Source organism: Myotis yumanensis, unplaced genomic scaffold, assembly GCF_028538775.1.
Source record: "Myotis yumanensis isolate MYYU_CA2020_CCGP unplaced genomic scaffold, mMyoYum1.0.hap1 SCAF_5, whole genome shotgun sequence".
NCBI lineage: Eukaryota > Metazoa > Chordata > Mammalia > Chiroptera > Vespertilionidae > Myotis > Myotis yumanensis.
In genome coordinates this window covers 15,030,793-15,044,311 of record NW_027223756.1, presented here as the reverse complement: position 1 = coordinate 15,044,311, position 13,519 = coordinate 15,030,793, and the positions used below count along the sequence as shown (strand labels likewise).

Here is a 13,519-nt window from a genome sequence, read left to right as displayed (position 1 = left end):
GCCATGCTGCTTCTCTCTCTCTTTCTCTCTCTCTCTCTCTCTTTCTCTTTTAACGATTATGAATTTTCAGAGACTTCCACATCTATACACCCAAACCCTCTCACACACGCTCAGAAAACAGCAACTGTGCCTCAGTTTGGGTTGTTATTTTTAAGTCTTAGGATTTTTTTCTTTTTTAAGGAAAAAATTCCAAGTGACATTCCATTATGAAACAGGAGGGCTGGATCCCCATGCAGAAAACCAACTCTCACATCTTGAAACACTGTGGATGTTCAAGAAAATGAAGTGTGAGCTTCTGTGGGTGGAGGGAAGAAGAGGGCTAACATTTGCAATGACCTGTGCTCTCATACAATGAACAGAGGAGGGGTTTTCCCACCCTCCTCTATGCCTTCACTAGTGAGCGGTGGCAAGCAGAGAGGTAAACTGAGAAAGTCACAGGAGCTGGGAGCACCACCATGAACAAGTGACCCTGGGTACAGGCATTTCATGCTAATGATCAAGAGGCCCATGTATAGCTCAGCCTTTAACAGAGATACCCTTTTGTTAGAAAGGACATAATGTCACCGTGACTGTTAACAGCCAACTACATCAGTGGGGAAGTTTTCATGCCAATTTCTTCAAATTTTTCTTTTTGCCACATGGGGAGAGGTTAGACTCTCTCCTAGAATGCTGATAAAACGAAGTCTTCTTGTCTATTGCCCACAGTCTGAGGCCAGCAGAAGTATTTTTTATACTTTACATTTCTTGTACATTTACAAGTGTACACACACATCCAGGATTTCTCCCTCTTATCCTTAACTTTGTTAGACTGGCAAATATGCCACTTTTACCTTTGATCTTAATTCCCCTATGATACGGGTTTTCCAAGATGTGATTTCTTAAATTGATGGCAATTTTTTTTAAATGGTTAAAAAAAAATTCCAAATAATGATGGGTCCCTAGCTATTTTCTTTTGAGAAGTTAAGTAATTTAATGGGGATGATTAAAAAAAAAAAAAACTTTATGGCCAGGTGGCTCAAGGGGATATTTTGTTGAACACTGATTAAAAATAATTTCTTCTAAATGAGACCTGACCACAAAATGGAACCATTAATGGGCAGGGACGTTGTCACCAAGGCGGAATCATGCCTGATTGCCTCTCGTACCTCCCACCACACGACATTTTCTTCTCCTTTTCTTGTTCTTAAGAGCAGAGTAAATAAGCAGCCAGCGAGGCCTAAATGTTTTCGGCCAAAAGCAGAGTCCAAACTCCTCAGAGAAAACATTTGGCCTCTGTGGTTTTGTAATATGTTCCAGAACACCGAGTTCAGCGAGGAACATTGTGAAAAACTCCCACCCATCGGAATGATGGTGGGGAATGTTACAGTATCAGAAGTTGCAATTGGTCCTTTTCCTGCAGGCCCATAATGAGGCTTGTAAAAAAAAAAAAAAAAAAAAAAAAAAAGTAGTGCTATGTGGAAGTTCTCATGGGAAAAATGAATGGCAAGAAATCCTAGCTTTAAAAGAAACAGCTAATCTGCTAGTTTGATTGTTCTTCAAAACTTACGCTGAACCAATGAGCCTAATTAAAAACACTTGGCCTACTTCTATAAAGCATCGTCGCTTTCTCTATGCTTCGTTTGTATACACCACAAAACTCCAGATAGACTATTATTTTTTCAAGTGCTCACTAACAAAGTGCTGACTTTGTTGGGATGGCTGAGCTAATTTCTTGAACTCAGTGTGAAACCTTAGCTAAACAAAATTGTGGTAATTTTCCTTAATTTGTAAAAGTGATTGGAGTGCAAACAAAATTTTCCTCTTGGGTCAATCCTATAATTTTCAATTAACTAAAACTAATCGTCAAGCAGGCACCAAACCTGCATTTTGTTTAAAGGGCTGGGAGGCATTTCCAAGGGTCAGGATACATTAATTGTTTTTATAATTTTGAGGGGGTTGGGGAAAGAAAGAGAAAGAGAGACAGACACTAAGAAGCATGGTTGATTTTGTTCCTGGTATTTAAATACAAAAGGTAAGATGCTTTGAGGTAAAATGCCACAGCAAAATAAAATGTGTCTATTGAATTGTATGGTTATAATTAGGATGTGTTAACAGACTGCACTGGTCCTTTATTGAATGAAGACGGAAACATGGGACCACTTCCTGGAGACAGCTATGCAGGGATGACTACTACGAATCAGGGGGGTACATGAGTCCCACTGTGGTCCTTGGACCAGCAGCAGTAGCCACACCCAGGAGCTTGTCAGAATGCAGACTCTCAGGTCCCCCACCAAAGAGCTACTGAATCAAAATCTGAGTTGCAAACAGATCCCGGCGTGTCCAGTTTGCACAGCACAATCCGAAGATCTCTGAAAGTGCACAGTGGGCACTCAGACCATGCACTCAGTGTATTTCCATAGAGAACCTGCCTGCTTCTCTCCACCGATGGGAGGGAACTCACCTCCCACCTGTAACCCTAGCTTCTTACCACGAGGCAGATCCGCATGCCAACTGCAGCTTACAGGGAAACAAAGCACCAATCCCAGAAGTCAATGTGCAAACTACCAACTGTCTACAGTACAAAAGCTGTGCCCAGATTGGAAGAAAGTCGCACTGTTCTTTAAAGCACATCCGTACTCCATAAAGCAAGCCAACCCCAGCACGGATGGTGTATCATCCAGAGAGACTCAGGATTGTCTATGGCCTTTTCCCCTTCCTTTATTTCTCATTCTGCTTTTGAGGAATCCAACCCATTATTTTGACGGATCCTGTCATTCAACATGGCCATCCAGGTGAATTCATAATAATTAATAATAATAACAATAATAATAATAGCAGCAACTCATTTGGTCATGCATATGGTGAAATAGAGAAAGAAAATAGTTCTTAACAGAAACTAGAGTTTTAAAAAAAATACACACTTATACATACAAGATCAAGTGAAAGACCCACGAGGCCAAGGCAGCCCTGTGCTCACCCCTGCAGTGGTTCTTACCTGTGTAAATGAACCTTCCCGGAGTCCCTTTGCAGAACTGTTTGGATTTGTAGGACAGTGTGACTTCTACAACGCCAGGGATGTGCCGAGGAGGGGTCTGCACGCGGATGGCATGGGGAGTGATCAACTAGAGGAGACATTTGGAAGAAAAAAAAATGTCATTGCAATATGGAAAGGACTCATATTTGCAACTCTGCTATCAGCTCTCAATAAACAAAGCTTTAAAACACATAATGAACCTGTCAGTGTTTAAATACAATCTCGAAGGAGCCTATATAAAAGACACGGACAACAATATTTACAAGTGCTCAGAGGACAGCCATAACAAGTTTATCGGAGTTTTCCTACATGGCAGGCACTCTGCTTCCTGGTTTGCAGAGTGAACCTGGCTTAATGAAATGATTTATCTACACCAGGATATCCTTTGGAAAATCTCTGTTTAAAGCAGACACCCCACTCAGAGCTGGGCTCTGTCGTGTCTCTCCAGAAGTCGGTGGGCCTGGTATTTGAACTGAGCCCTTAAACATGTGGAAAGCACAGAGGTAGGAAATCACTGGGCCAAGGCACTCTGATTAGCTGCAGAGCACACTATGAAATGCCCCTAAAGACCATTTGGTGCATTAACTACCAGAGGCACAATCAAAGGGCTTTAACCTGCCTCCCTGGAATAGTTTATGGATCTGGCAGAACTAAGGACTGTCCATAAAAGGGAAATGGAAGGTTGGGGAGGGGCCTGCAGAATGATCACTGGTCCATTATACAACGCCACGTGCACAACGAGAAAGCTCGTTTCTGAACCCTGTTGGCAATCAGATTACACCGCGAAGCAGAATTTATTTTTTATTACTCTTTATCTTTGTTTATATAACTGAAATGTTATTAGTGGCCATAAAACTGGCATTATCTGGTTCTTTGAAAAATCCAGCCCTGGTATTTGACGGGTTGACGTCTGATGGTGCTGGATTCTATATATTCTCTCTCTGTGGTATCTGCCATTGCCCACTTCTTCACTTCTCTCACATTCATTCAGCTCAAATATTTGTGGAATATTGAGTCAGTCTACTATGGGTTAGTACTTCAGTTTGTACCAACGTATGTGTGTGCTGTCCTTATGGGTATAACTTAGAAAGGGCTTTTGTTTTAATGTGTAAGCCAGGCCCAATCCAAATGTTTGCCCCGAGAATCACAGGTGACACCATGAGAATCAAGGTGACACCCATGAATACCAGCCAGTGGGTCCTGCCTGAATCCACTGTCCTAACACAGAGTCCTGGGGGAAAGAATGGGGGAAGTGGATATTGTTGACCGTCCACAGTAACTTCTGTCAAATGCTCTTTCTTGAAAAATAAAGAAAAGGCTATCGGCACAAAAATCATAAAATGATTAGAAAGGCCTATCTTCTTCCACAGATGGTGTGGAGCTTTAGCTTAGTTGCTGGAGTCACACAAGATACTTCAGTAAACCCCCTGAATGCTGAGTCCATTGCCATGGCCCAGTGTTTGGATGGCTAAGGGTTTACCCGGAAAAGGCACAAAACACTATTGACTTCAAGTTTCATTCTTTTCATATTGAAATTCTTCCCAAATGCACATTATGTTTTATAAAATAAGCAGCAATTAGAGTTGCTATCATATTAAAAGTATGTATCATTTAATTCAGCCCTGAGAAATCAAGGTCTTCATTCGGAATACCCCTTTTTACTAGTATATCTTTCTGTGATATAGAAAATCCTTCAGTGACTTCTAAGGTTATAAGAGGCTGTTTCCCCATACCAAATGGTACCAGGTAGCTTTGGTTTTAAAATTAGTTCTATTTTATTCAGTCTCTTTGTTTCCTCCTGGTGTCCTTTGTACCTTCTAATTTGCTGTTCTTATTTATAAGCATTGAAATCAGGAAATCAAGTTTATTATTATACAGAGAATATGAGAAAGAAAGAGGCTCTAAAGGGCGGTAAAAGATGATCTTCCAAAATCAAGTGCACGTTTAATCTGTTGTTCAGACAGAGTCTTTGCAGTGTTATGAATTAATACTCATTGAGGGTCCTAGGAGCTATCTATTACACTCCTGAGGATTTTACATCTAAACATTAATTTGGCCAGAGCAATGGCTTTTATTATTATCCTTTTTTTCAGATGTGAAAACAAAATCTTAAAATGGTTAAGTTGCTTGTATAAGATCATCCTCATTAGGGCAAAAAGTGACAATGATATAGTTCAAAAACCATAGTGGTAAATACTATCTACCCATACAGAAGAAATTGTCCATATGGAAACTTTTAAAAAGCAGTAACAAACTCAAATTTTTCAGATCCAAAGACTGTATGTGTGTGTATTTCTATCCTTATGCTATATCTATTTTTCAATTACTCCCTGATCCTCAGCTGTGTTTTTGATGGTTAAAGTCACCATATTGTTATATTCCAAATAGGTGGTATGCTTCGATTTTTAAGAATTACTTAGGATGTAGAGTAACGTTAAATCACAATCATACTTAGGAGGACTTCCAGCCAGTTAGAAAATCCTTCACCTCCCCTCTCTTTATTCCAGGAAAAGTTTTTTTTTTTTAAATATGGAAAGACATTAGTAAATAGATGAGTGAAGATGTCTTTTTTTAAGTATAGGGACTTATATTACCTACTAGAGGCCCAATGCATGAAATTCGTGCAAGGGGCTCGGCCCCCGCCGCAGCGGAGGCTGCCTCTGCCTCAGCCCCACCAGCTGCCTGCCTGCCTCTGCCTCAGCCCCCACCCGCCGCCTGCCTGCCTCTGCTTCGGCCCCTGCCTACCGCAGCTTTGTCCTGAAGGTCGTCCAGAAGGTCATCCAGAAGGATGTCCAGAAGGACATCTGGTCTAATTAGCATATTATGCTTTTATTATTATAGATGTGCTGCTACACTGAGGAATAAAATTTATGGGCTTTTTTTAATTGATTAGATATGACAGTGATGACTCTACTGATTTGAGAGTAGGGTGTTAGCATAAAACATTAGGCTCAGAGAACTGAACCACATTTTCACATGTAATTTCATTTTCAGTTCTAGTCAATTGCCCCAACTAAAGCAGAGATTTCTTCTAGAAATCACTAAGCTTCACAAATGAGGCAAAATATGAATCATCATTAGAAAATGAATTCACTGGTGTTTTTCTTTCTGTGATGTTAGTCTGGGAACAGTCTCTGGCATTGACACATGATATTGATGGCTTACAGAGGGAAAATATTTTATCTGACTTTTATCCATTTGAAAACATAGGCTTATTTACTAATAACTCCAAAAATCATAGAATTTATTTCTCAAAGGAATGCTAGTAATCATTTAAAACTAACACTCTCATTGCAACACCTAAGGACACAAACATTCAAAAAAAAGTCCAGTGGCTTCAAAAAATTGAGCCAACAACATCTCAGGGGAAGGTCGGGTCTGGATCTGGAAGTCTAGACCCAAAGATCACATGCGCACACAACACACACACACACACACACACACACACACTCCAGAATAAATTTCCTACATCGTTCCAACCTGGTTGAACTAAGGTAGTCACTCTCAGCAAAAGAAGGAGGAAGGGCTCGAGTAAATCTAAATTTTCCAAACTTCCATCATTAAAATACCACTTTCTCAGTTTTGCCATATCTGTATGTCACCTATACAATTATGTACTTAAAAATTTGATTACCTTTTTGTTTAAAAATATTTTTTTTAAAAAAAGGAAACTTTCTATCACTACTGTAACTAAAAAAACTGGTATCCTCTGCCAAAATAAGGAGGTATTCTAGACGGTAATCTTAAAGTTAATTTGATGTTATTAAATTCTAGCTGAATCATGTTGACAACCTGAAGGAGTTTACTGAAAATAGAAAGTAGTTAGTGTGAGGTGTGACAGACTTACATGCCCCAACTGAGACTTTCTCTATTAACATAAACCCAAAGGATTCGATGAGAAACAAACGGAGAATGGCTTTCTCACCATGTGATTCAGTTCTACTTTATGTCTGTGTCAAACCCAAAACTGTCTCCTGGACTGCCTGGGACACAAGATCCATACTTTGGGAAATACTGTTCTAAGTGATTAGAGAACAGAGTCAGTCTTTTAACTCAACTTCCTTAAATTAAAAATCAAGTGAGTTGTACTAAAAATAAGCATTCTCTCGAAACTCTGTAGCATCTGACACTACTTTCTCCCATATTGGAAGTCTCCACTGTGACACTAATTATAAGATATACGACTTGCAGTGTGTCTAATGGTTACCAAAGCACTTGCACAGCCACTATCTCTGAAACCCGTCCTTGTGGGATATGTATTCCAGATGAGAAATTTGATGGCTGGGCAAGTTAACCAAAATTATTTAAAACACCAGGAAGGAAACCAATCTCTTATGCCTGCAAATAAGTGTTTTCCAGACTGCATCTCTTATTCATAGGCTCCTGTGTTCCTCATTTTCAAACTTTTCCTTTCTGCCAACTTCTTAATTGGAGAACTGTCACAATCTTTGTTCTATATTTTCCTCTGTTTTTAGTTGCCTAACATTTCTTGAGTTCACACACTGACTCAACCACCCCAGCTAAACTCACTTCTAAATCTCCACCTGTAGCTTTGACCTCTTTGGCCAAGCACCAAACCTTGATTAGCAACAGTAACAGAATCTCCCCAAACATGTCTAATTGCCACCTCAATTTCAAGGTGACCCAAGCTAAATTTATCATCTTACTACCTGTCAATGTATTTCTTGCCTCTGTGTTTGCTTTCATATGTAAGGGAATGCTATCCTTTGAAACACCCAAAATAGAAAACTTGAGATCATATTTATTTCTCCTCCCTTCAATTTCCCTTTTAGTCATGTTGATTCCCTCCTCCACCTTCCCCCTCTCCCCCCCCTCCCCCCCGCCGATCCCGTCCCCACCACACACATATCTGAATACCACTGGCTCTGCTTCTTTACTTTCTCCTATTCAGTTTATTACCATTTCTCACTCAGACTATTTTCTAAATATTCTCCATTTCTATTTTCTCCTCCAGAATTATCTTCAAAGACAACCTCATCATGCCATTCCCTGACTCAAACTCTCAGCTGCCTCAACTGCCCCATTTACAAATTCCAAACTCCTTGGAATAATATTCAGAGTGCTCCTAGACCTGACGTCCATCTCCCTTTCTAGTCTTACTTCCCATGTTGCCTTTAGACATTCTGGAAAGTATGGCATGTGGATACATAAAAATATCAATCCTTGCCTGACATCTTTGTTTTGTCCATGCTATGCCTTGCCTGAAACATCCCCCTACTCATCAAAGTATCAAGAGAGGTACCACTAGATGGTAAAGTTATGGGTCATTTAATTTTCCTCTGCATACCTCTCTGAGTTCACTAACTTCTCAGCAATAAGAATTCATTAACATTGTAATCGGAAGAAATCATTTTAAAGTGTGACATTACAATGAAAGAAACACGCACGGTCTCTGCAAGGCCCCAGGAGAGGCTGCCTGGCCGAGCTCCTTGTCTGAGCATTTTCTTCTCCAGACTCAGAGCACAAGAGCAGAAGTTTCCCGTGGGGCTGGGCCAGGTGAGGCACATCACTATGACCTCTGGGTGCAAAGTGAAGCTACTGTGGCTGTGAGAGAGATGGAACATGTGAGAGGGGGCGGTGGATAGCGCCTGTCCTCAACAGAAGTGCAAGAAACAGGAGAGAGGAACTTTTCTCTTTTCTATGAATCCACAGAAGATTGTGTGTGTGTGTGGCAGGGGTGGGGGGTAGGAAGGGGGGTACATGGAGGTGGATGCACAACTCCAAAAGAGACAGTCTGCAAAGTCTGGCAGCCCAGAGAGGAGCATGGGAGAGGACAAAAGCCTCTTGCAGAAGTGTGACCTGCATGGAGGTAAATGGGAGTGCCTAGCATTTTTAAATACCTGTTAATGAACACATGTAGAATTCTGAGGGGAAGGGCAATTGGGAACTACTTCCTTCTCTGAGAGCCAGTGGCACGCACTATCGCTATCCCTCTAGCACACACTGAATGGGCGGCGGTGATGATCTCCACTGTGACTTCTGCAGCAATGGCCTTTTGCTGTCTTCTAATTATGTGCCAAGTACTGTGTGAAGCTGCTTCAGTGACTACTGTTCTCTAGTATGAGGGGCAGGTATGGGCATTAGCTAATGAGTTTCAGGCGAGTTAAGAAATATGCTCAGGGAACCAATCAGAAGTGGCAAGCCTGCCTGACCAATAACGGACCATACTTAAATGACCAAGGCTGTCCCTCCCCAATATTGTCTGTTGCTTTTCCATAATTGCTGGGTTGTGTGCTTTTCCCCCCTAGCTCTACCCCTGAGAGGACAGACTGGGTCCTCAGCTTCTCCTACATCTTCAAAGGTTCTGTCTGGGAACATAGTAGGTCCTCAAAAAAACCCTTCTCATGGGTGAGAGGCTAGCTGAGAATGAGTTCTTAGCAAAACAAAAGAGCCATTCCAAGATAAGCCTTTATGCATGTTTTCCAACCCGTGAGTCTATATGAAATAAATGCAAATTGAAGTTCCAAGCCACAAAGCCAAAAGAATAACTGGGATTACTAGAAAGCACACCAGTGATTTTTCATTACTGGCCTTAGGATTTAATATTTTAGCCTTAATCACTTTCAACATGAAAAAGTTATTTCTTTCAAAAAGTCCAAAACAAGCAAAGACTTACAGAGAAGAGATAAAATGAAGGAAAAGTTTGTTCTCTGGGAAAATGGTTAACACTAATGACTAGAAAAAAGCCTAAAGTGGTCCCTGGTAGGGTGAGTTTTAGGTGTTACCCATCCAAAGGCCTGGGTTCTAAGGTGCGCTGGCCCACTCACCCACTGTCACCCTCGGTGCCTCAGTTTACTCATCTCATTACTGCCCCAGCCTATCTGCGCTGTGGGAATACTTACAGTAATGTGAAAGATGCTTTGTGTTTGGGAAGAGCTCTTTGGGGATCCTAAAGCACTTTCCAGATTAATTTTTTAATTTATGTACTAATAATTCTCACAGCATTCTCCCTCCTCCTCAATTAGGATAATAATATCCATCTCTTTTGAGATAGGCAGGGGGTGCTGAGTGCTGGACATGAAGCAGACACTTAACTAAGGAAACCATAACATACCAGCATAATTAAAGCTTCAGAACCAAATCATCCAAAGATTTTTAAAGAGACAACACAGTGGTAGTGAGCAAACAAGAACACTGATTTTCTCTCCATTCTGGAACATTCATCTTTCTGTAGTTAAAGACGGCATTTTTAAAAAAAATTATCTTCAGGAGTTCCTGAAGGAAGCTGAAATATGAAAAGTATATATTCGTGGCGACTGTCCCGGCTGAACCTCCGTATTATATCTCTGTTTCCCCCGAAGTGGATATGACATAAATCAGGGGACATCAGCTTTTCTGAGGCCCTCGGTGTATTCTGGTTTGCTCCCTAATCAGACTTCTCTGGGTTTCATAACACAGATTTTTTTGTTCCCAAGAACTGCCTGTCTCAAAGGCAGTCTATGATTTCTCAGGGAACGTGAGAGAACGCCAGTGGAAGCAGTTACTGTTTCACAAACATTCTGGTTTCCCTTTGTCCTTTCAACAACATAAATTTAAACCAATGTTTAGCAAAATATGTTGGGTTACATGAATTCCCAGAGATAAACTCTATGGATGAATGTCAGAGGAGACTGTTGAACGTAAAGTCTCAGGGACTGAGTTAAATGAGGAATTTGAAAGCTAGCTTTTGAATAGTTAGCAGAATTTCTTAAAACTGTCTGAAAAACCTCTCATATGGACATAGACACAGATACAGAGTACGGAGGTGTAGATATATTTTCCTATCTTATTGTCTGTGTCCCACAACTAGAATATAAGCCCATTAGGATATAAACTTTGTCTTGATTTCACTATGGTGTTTCCAGTTTTACCAGTTTCTGGAACTAGTAGACACTCAATAAACACAGGGTGGGGCAAAAGTAGGTTTACAGTTGTGAGTATGCAAAGCACAGGGTTCATTCTTGTATTATTATTTATTAATCATACTTTCCATACAAACAACCGTAAACCCCCTTTTGCCTCATCCTGTACTTGTTGAATGCTGAATGTATAAATTCCATGATGCCATTAACCACCCCTAATAATTAGGATAAAGATTCAATGAAGTCCCTTATCAACCTACAAAAAGAAATAATCAATACCACCCCATTCAAAAATCTTGGTACTAAAGAAAAAAAAAATCATTTTTACTTCATCTCCACAAACTTCCTGGCAGCCTCAATAAGCATTTGCAAAAACATACCACCCAATTCTTCTTACCAAATAAACTACCCAGGCCCCTAAGTCAATGCAGTTAACTGAATAAAACAAAACAGCAACAAGATCATCTTTCAAAATAACAGCTTTGGGGGTTGGCGGGGGGGCAGGGAGGGAAGCTAAACGGAATACATTATACTTCAACTACCTTTGGTTTTGTGGGTTGATTTATTTATTTATTTTTTTGGTAATTTATTTTTTAAATAAACTTTCTCCAGCTCTCTTCCCAGGACGTAAATCTCGAGCCAATTGGGCCCATTAAAGACTGGAACCCATCCTGACCATCTGGGAGCTGGAGAAGCGCTGTGAGTTCCTGAGGTCCGCAGTATTCCAGGAGGAGGGACTGGACCCGGCAACGCCAGGCCCTGTGGTTTGAAACAGCACAATGAGCTCTTTCTCAAGGCTTGTTTTTCTAAGTCCAGTCAAGAAGGGACATCATTCCTTAATCGGGCCTGGCTTAGGGTCCTGGGCTCCTGCTCGTTTGTTTGGAAATTAAAATATAAAAGAAAGAAAAAACAAAGCCGGATACATTTATGGAAGAGGCTGAATGTTTGTTAACAATGTTGGCGGTTTGTGGGCCGAATCTTTGCCTATGGAATTAGGAAAGAAAACTCTAAGAACCAAAAGGCTGACAGATGGGGAAGCAGGGAATTAATTCACCTTTCAGCAAGACTTGTAGGATCTCTCAAAGCTCTAAGAGAAGGACATCAAAATACTAAACAGAGGCTCATTCTAACTTGTTTTGTGTGTGGTTTAGTTCATATGTGCATACTGCGTACATTATACTTGCATATATATTCAGTAATTCCTCGTCTAACACGCCCCTTCAGGAAGTGAGCAGCACAGGAAACCAAAGCCAAACCCCTCTGAATACTGTGCCATCCCAACTGCTCTCGCTGGAAGCCGTACAGGGATGCATCACACACGTCACTGTTAGAGAGAACACAGTGATGACTCGGGGCCCCTGTCCTTGTGAGCCGTCATTAATGTGCTCCAGAGGAATCAAGTTCTTCATCTGCTTTTTAGGTTGCTCCATTTCTGCCCTTGACACTAAGCTGTCACCTCTGCTGTCCCCGAACCTACTTCTAACCACCTGCCTCTAGCTCCTTCCTTTGCTATGAGCTGGGGGAAAAGATAACATCGTTTGTTAGAAATTACTGTTCTGGTTACCCTAAAGTCTTTTATTTTATGTGTTTACTTTTTTTTGCTGATTTCTGATGTCATGCTGAATTTGGGAGGGTTAAGGTCATTGTCACACTCTTCTCTGGATAAATGAGGTTTCACTACATTCTATATGTGTATATATATATATTATAGATTTTTTACAGAGAGGAAGGGAGAGAGATAGAGAGTTAGAAAGATCGATGAGAGAGAAACATCGATTTAGCTGCCTCCTGCACACTCCCCACTGGGGATGTGCCCGCAACCAAAGTACATGCCCTTGACCAGAATCGAACCTGGGACCCTTCAGTCTGCAGGTCGACCCTCTATCCGCTGAGCCAAACTGGTTAGGGCCACTACATTCTTATTAAATGGTAAGAGTTGGCTCTGGAGTCAGATGGATTTGGGTTCAAGTTAAGGCTTTGCAAATTATCAGCTGTGGGCCCTTGGAAAGTCACTCAACCCCTACCTCTCTAACCTTTAGTTTCATTATCTGGGAAGGGAGGTGGGATAGGGAAAAGGGGCCAGCTATATAATTAGTGTTATTTTAAGGATTAATTGATATAATGCCTGCAGTGAGTTAGGAGGAGGCCTCACTGGCATCAATCATTACAAAGTGTTAGTTTTATTACTACTTAATCCTCACCATAACCAACAGATTTACATGGAGTTATTTATGTGCAGCCTTATTGTACAACAAATATATCTAAATATAAACTACCTAACCACAAGTGCATTTACAAAAACTAAACTGCAATCTGTCTGTCTGGTACTGACACTTTAGGGCATCATTGAGTACAACAGTTGCTAATGAGGAGCATTTGTTTGAATTAATTAATTGATTAATTAATATCATTCAACAATGTTTCATATAAATTTGTATAAATTAATGTCTTTGGTGTGCAAGGCTCTGTGCTAGACACTGTAGGAGACTAAGCTGAATGCAGCATGGACCCTGCCTCTGAAGGAGAGAGCAGCCCTTAAATAACATTAAAGATAGAAAGTATAAGGAACCTTATATGGTCATATAGGAATTTAGAAAGAAGAGAAAACAAAACCTGGAGCTGTGCGGGAAGACTTCACGGTCAA

The 13,519-nt window shown here is 40.8% G+C and overlaps 1 protein-coding gene across 4 annotated transcripts in view; it reads right to left on the bottom strand.

The window, feature by feature from the left end:
• EBF1 (EBF transcription factor 1) overlaps positions 1-13,519 on the bottom strand; it is a 390,606-nt gene that overhangs the window by 80,509 nt on the left and 296,578 nt on the right. For all 4 annotated transcript variants that reach the window (XM_070414505.1, XM_070414506.1, XM_070414507.1 and 1 more), the window contains one exon: positions 2,975-3,101. In XM_070414505.1, coding sequence (XP_070270606.1) covers positions 2,975-3,101 — 127 coding nt within the window. The remainder of the gene's footprint in view (positions 1-2,974; positions 3,102-13,519) is intronic.